At 47.0% G+C, this 9,097-nt stretch overlaps 1 protein-coding gene across 1 annotated transcript; it reads left to right on the forward strand.

Annotated features, from left to right (window-relative positions):
• Nucleotides 1-1,160: 1,160 nt before the first annotated feature.
• Nucleotides 1,161-1,649, forward strand: LOC135829116 (uncharacterized). Its single transcript, XM_065341523.1, has one exon. The coding sequence runs from the start codon at nt 1,161-1,163 to the stop codon at nt 1,647-1,649; it is 489 nt and encodes a 162-aa protein (XP_065197595.1).
• The last annotated feature ends 7,448 nt before the right edge of the window (nt 1,650-9,097 follow it).

Genomic DNA, 9,097 nt, shown 5'->3' on the forward strand with positions numbered 1-9,097 from the left:
ACATCAGTCGTCTTCTGGACCGACAGCCAGGACGTCCTACATTGGATACGTGGAGCAAGTCGAAAACTGAAGACCTTCGTGGGAAATCGTGTTGCGTACATTCAGGAATCCACCCATCCATCACAGTGGCGTTATGTACCCACTGCAGAAAATCCAGCAGATCATTTGACACGGGGACACTCAGCCGAATTCCTGGCACAACACTCGCAATGGTGGGAAGCACCGAGTTTCCTTCAGCTGATGGAGTCTGAGTGGCCGGCAACAGTTCTACCCGAGAAGAGCAGCACTGCAGTTGACCAAGAGACACGGAAGTCGACCAAATTCGATTCAGCAGCAATACGATGTGTGAAGAAGCAGACTGACACTGAGACAGCTAAGTCAGCAGCTAATGCACAAGCCCAGTCAGTTGTGCTAGCAACGCAAAAATCAGCGGAGAACAACAGCAGTTGTTGGCGACTTGATCCCAGTCGTTACTCTAAATGGCTAGATTGGTCCGACAGGGTTATTCGTTTTCCGAACAATTGTCGCACTCCAGCAGCAGTGAGAGTTGTGACTGGTCTAACAACGGACACGGGGAAATAGTAGACACTGAGAAGACAGTCATTAAAAGCTGCTTAAATGGAAGCATTTCCAGCAAAGTACGAGTTAGTCCGGAAAGGAAAAGCGGTCCCAACAGGCAGCAAGTTGGCGGGTCTCTCCCCATTCCTGGACGAATTGGGCATTCTACGAATACGAGGACGCCTACAAAATGTGCAATTCCTGTCGTATGATGCTCAACATCCAATGATCATGGCTCGGAACGGACATGCCATGCAAGTTCTAGTCCGACATTATCACGGGAAGGCAGCACACCGCAGTGGCGTCAAGGAAACCATGACACAACTGCAGGAACGTTTCTGGGTTATAGCAGCAAGAGAGGTGATCCCGGCCACGAGATAGAGGCAGCCTGCAATTATTGTAAGCGAAAGAAAGCTAGGCCAGCAACACAAGTGATGGCACCACTGCCGAAGAGCCGACTGTCAGAACCGTTGGAAGCCTTCGCAAGAACATCTGTTGACTACGCTGGCCCCTTCGAGACAAAGCAAGGTCGTGGTCAGCGTCGTGCTAAGTAGTATCTCTGTCTGTTCACGTGTGTGACCAGTCGTGCAGTGCATCTAGAAATGGCTACTTTGCTAGCAACAGACTGCTTCCTGAACGCATTCGAGCGTTTCTGCAGCAGAAGAGGAGTGCCAACACATGTGCGGTCGGACAATGGTACGAATTTTGTCGGTGCACAGCGGGAACTACAAGAGTTGATCAACCAGTTTGACGAAGAGAAGATCGCTCAGAAAGCAGCCAACAATGGTATCCACTGGTCCTTCCATCCACCACTTGCACCACATTTTGGAGGTGTTCACGAAGGTATGGTAAAATCGGCAAAACGAGCCCTTCGTGCCGTCCTCCAGAATGCAGATGTGACAGATGAAGAACTCCAGGCAGCGTTTGTTGGAGTAGAAGGTTTGCTCAACTCTCGTCCGCTCTCGTACGTGTCGTCTGATCCACGTGACGACATCCCACTGACACCAAACCACGTCCTCATAGGCATGGCTGGTGGAAGCTTTGCCCCAGAAGTGGATGCGACTGATTTCAGCCCCACTCGTTTGCTTTAGCATTTTATCGCTCCACAGGTACTCTCAGTCTCAGGTACTCTCATTTGTGCAATTGTTAATTTTGCTCCTGAATTGTCCTCCCTTTTGCTTTGCTACCGTCCTCCTCCTTCCTCCACCCTTTTGCTTAATTAACCTCATTATCACATTCGCTTCCATGTAATTGGGCTCGTAGCCCGTGTGTACTTGCGAATTCAAATAAAAACACACTTACATACATACTCGTCCATCCTCGGCCATGTGCTGAGGATGAGTGAGCAGTCATCCCCTTGCCTTGCGATGTCCTGCTATTTTCAAGCGGGGTCACGTGGACGAAGGGGCCGTCCCGCGGCTACTCTCCCTACCACCATCATGAAGGACCTGACAGGGCACGACATCCCTTCGAAGAATGCCAGCGACCTAGAAGGAGCACGAGCATTTGCTGCAGACAAGTCGAAATGGAGATCAGACATTGTTTATTGATGAGTTTTTGTTGACTGGAGACAGAAGCGGACTTGGCTTAATTACAGTTTATTCCCATGCATTGTTCTCTGTTCTTTGCACACGTGCTGTAGTTTTATTATTATTATTATTATGCGTGCTGTGGTATTATTATGCGTGCTGTGGTATTTTTGTGCGTGCTGTGGTATTATTATTATGTATATTATACATACTCGTCGGTGGCTATACGTGCAGAACATGATCAAGAACAGCTGGCAACGGTGGATGATGGAACTCGTGACAGCTCTGAATTCCACAGCAGTGGCGGACACAGCAGAAGACTATGAAGATTGGCGATGCTGTCGTTGTTGTCGCTTCAGACACGCCACGCGGCCAATGGCCCATCGGTCGCATTGTGGAGGTCATGCCAGGACCGGATGGCAATGTTAGAGTTGTGCGTGTCCAAGTGGGCTCTAAAGTCTTCACCCGACCTATCACGAGAGTTTGCCCGATCCTAGAGGAAGAATGACTGTAAGCACTGTAATGCAACACTGTTTTGGTGAGTGCTAGTAGTAGTAGTATTAGTAGTAGATTATACAATCTCACAGCACAATGTCATTGCTTGTTGCAACAACAACTTACAGTATGTTCAGTATCATAATAGCAGTTAGCAGCGTAGAGGTTGATTAACGGCGGGTTAATCAAAGAAGGGGAGGATGTTTAGAAGCATACAGTACTTCCTACATTTACGATTATTCTTCCATGATCCTTGCATGGCGCCATTACACACTGGAGAGTACTTATACCACCACTAATTATCAGTAGTCTTCATTGTTTCCAGAATACAATACTGGTGCCGCTATGCTTCATTTGCAAAAGGTCTTTGTGCAGTTGTATGGACTTATCTTCACTGCAATATCAGCCTCATGCTCCAATGCTTCCTTTACAGCAGTGAGGTGTGCTGCGATTAATCAATGGCATTTCCAGCTTGCTTGCTACACTTTCACATACTCTCTTTAGCTGTTATGCTGCCTGCTGCTTGTTTCAATAGACACCAGCTGAAGCTTCCTAGCTGGCCCCCTTGCCCTTGTTAGATTCAGTATAAGTTCTCTAGTTTGTACCTCATACGTTGTTGATTGAGTAGAGGCCTTGCTAGAGAAAAGTTAGGTATTGCTCTATGGTCATCCCTAGTTTCCTTTGGAGTTCAAACAGCTCAGATCTATGTGTGTAGACTGTGTGAGAACGGGGAACTAGTATTTGTGAAAGGGTCGGGCTTGAGCCTTCCGAACACTGATCAATGGTGGTAAGTGGCGTAGTGTGTACAACTGAGCTGCAGCTGCTTTCATGCGGTAGGAAACCTGCTTAAATACTGCTTCTACACACTGCCATCAGTTAAAGATATATCCAGGATGTTGTAAGCAACTGAATCCGGTTTTGAGCTGCTCACTCCTGCTCTCATGTACTCTATCCCAAATACATATCTGACCGAGTAGTCCGGACAACACCATAGCTTGGTCGTAGAGTGTTGCAGGCCATGAACGAGGGTCCCTTGTCTGATTCCTTCTGGCTACATTCAATGTGTTCTTCAGCCTCTACCTGTCTTAACTCACTCAGCCTTGTAATATAGTTGAGAGGCGGTGATTTCAGATGGGTTAGGAAATTATCACCCACTACCTACCCCCACCCCTCCCTTCACCCCTCCCCCCCCCCCTCTCTCTCTCCCATCACCCCTGCCCCCCCCCCTCCCTTCACCTCCCCGCACCACACAATAATTCAGAAGCGGTCAGTGGTCATTTGTGGGTGAGGCTGATTTCAGGTCCACTGGTCAGTGTAGGGCAATTTCACTTGATAATCTTTGCTATCATATTGGAATCCATAGTTCAACAATAATGACAACTTGCTGTAGCCGTCGGCATCCGTTTAATCACATTGTACTCTATTCTCTATTTTGCATGTGCACGCTTGTGTGTGTGTATGTGTTTGTATGCGTGTGTGTGTGGGTGTGTTTGTATGCGTGTGTGTGTTGTGTGTGTGTATGCGTGTGTGTGTGTGTTTGTATGCGTGTGTGTATGTATGCGTGTGCGTGTGTATGTGTATGTATCTCAGGGCTACTGTATGTGTATGTATGGGTGTGCCTGTGTTTGTTTGTGGCCTTGGCTACTTTTTAGGTTGAAAGTGGAGGTCTGATTCCCGGTGCAGCCATGGGTTACAATGACACAATGGTTCAGATTGGCCCCATTTTATCATTATTGCAGGTAAAATGCACTGATGGGTCTGGAGAGAGAATGAATGTAGGAATGAGTGATTGAGTGAGTGGGTGAGTGAGTGAGCACGTGAGCTGGTGATGCTTGTGCAGATGATTGTGATGATGGTGATGCTGTAGTGTTGGTGCTACTGGCAACTCTGGTGGCGGTGCTTGTGCGGATGGCAATGGATGTACGTGTGCTGGTGGGATCGATGGTATCAATGGTGATACTGGAGTACCGGTGCTGGCATTGGGGATATGTGCAGCACTGGATCCAGTATTGACACAGAGCAGTTCTTGTGTAAGTAAGTAAATAAGTAAATTATCGTATCCGTTCCCGAAGGGAACTCACGACGGCCGCTAACACCCGATAAACCCTAGCGGCAGATGCAGCGCCTAACGGTGGGGGTGAGTGGGTAAGTCTCACAACCACTGGCACAAGTGCCGAAAGCGACCCCATTAGCTGCATCCATGTACCCCTTGTGCCTGGCCACAAGTTCCCAGTTGACTGTGGGTAGCAGCACGGCTGGAAAAACCGCTCCCAGGCAGGACTTGAACCAGGTACCTCTCGTATCTCAATCATGGTCTTTGACCAACCCACTGTGCCTGCCTGGTGTCTTGTGTGGTGTCTGTATAGTGATTTGTCTGTGTGTTTGATGGGTTGGACGGCGTGTTGTTGAGTGTTTATGACATTGTCTGGGTGTTGATAGCCTGCATTCAAGCTAGTGTAGTATCTGGTAATGAGCCATCCCGGACATGTTTTCAAACCCAATACGCGTGAGTTAGAGAACGCCACGACCAGAGCATGTTCTAACCACTGCATACCAATGTGATGAAATGTTGTCCCGGGTTTCATATGATTGTAATGATATGGTTATAGCCAGTCGCAAAGGTCTCTGACCTCGCCTGCAATTCAACTGCCATCCCTAGAGAAATAGTTCTGACGGAAGCACCTGTGTGACATCTCCCTTGACAGCGATTATTCACCGCACACACACACGCGCACAGTTAGTGGGAACGTTGCAGTGAAGAGTCCTGCTTGATCATAGCATCCATACCTGTCAACCATTTGCAAAGCTGAGATGGTGACAATAGCATACCTACATGTATGCACATACATATTATGTACGTGTAGTTGTGAGGCGTGCAGCAAATACACTGTTGGGTGAGAATTGCCACCCTCGACATCGGGACGGTCCTGGCCAAAATCGGGATGGTTAGCAGGTATGATATCCTGTTCAGCGTTCGTACCAACAAGACTCTTGCGGAAAGGGTATATGTTTCTGTGTTCGTATTTTGACATAAGAGAAAAGTGGACCATTTCAGAGAGGGAAAGAACTGAGCGTAACACGGTAACGTTTTGAAGACAGCCATGATAGGTTCTGTCCCTCTGTGCAATTGTCCTGTCACTTTTCCCTTGTGTACTTATTTCTGTCGAAATTAAGTGCCAGTTTGTCGTCGTTAACTACTTCTTAATTATAATTATGCATGAGGACACATTTTTGTCTATATTATGTATATCTTTTTCTCTGTCTGTTCGTCGGTCGGTTATTTTGTGTGACGACAAGGTCACTAAATAGCAGCCAGAGGTGATAAACAATAGTGTTCCACGCATCTCTTCTGCATAATCTGCAGATACCCCGCCCATGGCAGAATTTTTTGTTGACGTCACCTTGGTACAGAGCACGATCATTTTGCCGCAGAGCAGTGCGAGAGCACGTGCTGGGCACCGACCTTGTAATGTATAGCCGGCCAAGTGCGTGAGGCAAAACTTCCCAAAAGACTTGCAGAGTGTGCGTCATAGAAAGGATTGCGTCAACAAAAAATTCCACCATGGGCCAACCCATCCGGGAGTTGCACACTCTTGTTTATCTATTCTTTATAGCAGTATTTAGCTGATTCTAAACGTTTCACCTGTTAGGGGCCGTCCGTAAATACATGTATTTACTTAGAGACGTCTAAAAGGCGTTTCTTTCTTGACCCACCCACCCACCCCCAGAAACGCCCCCCAAAAATGCAGATAATACCACTACTAATAATAGACACCATCAAACCAGTTATTACTATGAACACATAATTAGAGTACAGCCGACTGCACTTATAACAAACTCACATTATAGCGAATTTCGTGATAGCGAACCCTTGTCGTTTGCGGTTCAGAGTTGAACTTCAAACCAATGCCGAGTATCCTGTTTCCCACCTCCATTCTTTATAGCAAGAGTACTGTATACACTTCTTGGTACTACATGTACTACATGTACTACATGTAGCTGTAGCTATAGCAGTGCTGCTACGTCATGTACTACAATGCACATGACACCATGCACACGCGTAGTTTGGTATGCATGCACTCCGAAATGTATTTTTTAGAAACGCCTTGCAGGCGAACCCACGCACCAGAAACGCCTCTTAGACGTCTCGAAGTAAATACATGTATTTACAGATGGCCCCTTAGTGTGATTCGCCTATCTACGGCTGTGATTTTTAACGCAAATCTTGTTGCTAGACATTTGTTGGCATGTCATCGAGTGGAAAGCAATCTTCTTCCAGATGTCTGTCCTTCTGTCTGACTGTCTGTCTGCCTGCCTGCCTGCCTGCCGGCCTGCCTTTCTGTCTGTCTGTCTGTCTGTCTGTCTGTCTATCTGTTTTTTGTCTGTCTGTGGGTCTGTTTGTCTGTCTGTCTCACTGTCTCTCTGTCTATCTGTCTGTCTGTATATCTGTCTGTCTGTCTGTCTATCGGCCTGTCTATCTGTCTGTCTGTCTGTCTGCATGTCTATCTGTCTGTCTGTCTGTCTGTCTGTCTGTCTGTCTGTCTGTCTGTCTGTCTGTCTGTCTGTCTGTCTGTCTGTCTGTCTGTCTGTCTGTCTGTCTGTCTGTTTGTCTGTTTGTCTGTCTGTCTGTCTGTCTGTCTGTCTGTCTGTCTGTTTGTTTGTCTGTCTGTTTGTTTGTCTGTTTGTTTGTCTGTCTGTCTGTCTGTCTGTCTGTCTGTCTGTCTGTCTGTCTGTTTGTCTGTTTATTCTGTCTGCCTGTCTGTCTATCTGTTTGTCTGTCTGTCTGTCTGTTTGTCTGTTTGTCTGTCTGTTTGTCTGTCTGTTTGTTTGTTTGTTTGTCTGTTTGTTTGTTTGTTTGTCTGTCTGTTTGTTTGTTTGTTTGTTTGTTTGTCTGTCTATCTGTCTGTTTGTTTGTTTGTTTGTCTGTATGTACGAGAGAGCTTGGAAGCTCAGGGCCCTACGCTATGCTTTTTTGCCTTGATGACCTAGACAAAAAAAAGGATAGGGATGTTATAAATTCTTTAAAAAAATCCTTTTTTTTAAGACATCACCTGGGATTCGAACCCGCACTATCGCGCGCCCTGCATGCATCCCCCGGTACACTTATTTATTTATTTATTTATTTATTCAACATCTCCTGGCCCGTCCGAAGACTGCCAATAAACATGAGAGGTCAGGTGATAGCCAACCACGGCAAGCTAAAAGGGAAAAAAAAAAAAAAAAAAAAAAGATGCTGTCAGAGAGGGAAAGGAGATAGGGAGAGAAAAAGAAAGGGAGGCACATTAATAATACATGGGATCACTTCGGATGAGACAGTGTGGAGAGCTGGACTGTGAATTTCCTGATATCCTGGCATGTCTTAATGCTAGTAGGCAGGTTAGACCAAAGGGAGTATGCTGAGAAGAAAGGGGATTTCAAAAACAGAGAGGAACTAGCTCGGGGCAGTGATAAGGCATTGCGTGTTGGTCTAGTGGTAACAAACCAGTTGTACTTGGCAATATGTTTCGGGACTTGGGCTAGGAAGATTTTTTGCACAAGGATACAAAGATGCTGCTGATGTCGGGCAAGAAGAGGGTGCGTGGAAGCAAGTTTATAAAGACAAAGGGAGGCAAATGTTTGGTCTTTTCGAAACAGAATTTTCAGAAGCAAGCGTTGATGTACCTCCAGTCTGTGGAGTAAAGTCTGAGACAACCCGCACCAAGCTATATCGCAATAGTCAAATATAGGCAAAATGTACGACTTAAAGAACAATTTTCTGCAGTTATCATTCAAGTGTTGGCAGTGGGGTTGTAGCATACCTAAGGACGCACTCGCACGCTTGCACACAGACTGGACTTGTGGAGACCAGGAGAGTTGGCGGTCGAGAATAACGCCCAGGTGCTTGTGCTCGTTAACAACTTTAATAGGTGTACTATTTCGACCAGGAAAATACAGAAGTTGAGTGGGGGGCGAGGGAGAGAAGAACATGGCCTCGGTTTTGGCGAGGTTAGGCTTCAGTTTCCAGGTTTCCATCCATGTTACTGTAGCGTTGACCCCGGACTGCATCGAGGCCGTGAGGTTGTCTGCCGAGCTGTCGGAGCACATCAGAGCAGTGTCGTCAGCAAAAAGACTTACATTTGGTACAAGGGCTGGCAAGTCATTAACGTACAGTAGAAATAGGAGCGGCCCAAGTATGGACCCCTGGGGTACCCCAGACACGACTAGTAATGGGTCTGATAGGGAGGTAGATACTCTGACAGTCTGGTGGCGGCAGGAAAGATAGGATGAGAGCCATTGCAGGGCTGGACCGTGTACCAAGAAGACGGACTCTAGCTTTGCAAGCAGACCACGATGCCAGACGGTGTCGAAAGCTTTCGCTAGGTCAAAGAACACGATGCCAACATGCCGCCTGAGGTTCCGCTGGGTGTAGATGTCTTGTACTAGACGTGTTAGTTGGAAAGTTGTGGAGTCTCCACGGCAGAAACCGGATTGAGATGGTGAAAGCGCTGGGGTGACGTGGCAGTACAGAGACTCAA

This window comes from Sycon ciliatum, chromosome 13, assembly GCF_964019385.1.
Source record: "Sycon ciliatum chromosome 13, ocSycCili1.1, whole genome shotgun sequence".
Taxonomy (NCBI): domain Eukaryota; kingdom Metazoa; phylum Porifera; class Calcarea; order Leucosolenida; family Sycettidae; genus Sycon; species Sycon ciliatum.

Excerpts from the sequence above, each read along its gene's own strand:
- LOC135829116 (XM_065341523.1), top strand. The coding sequence starts at position 1,161 with ATGGCTACTTTGCTAGCAACAGACTGCTTCCTGAACGCATTCGAGCGT.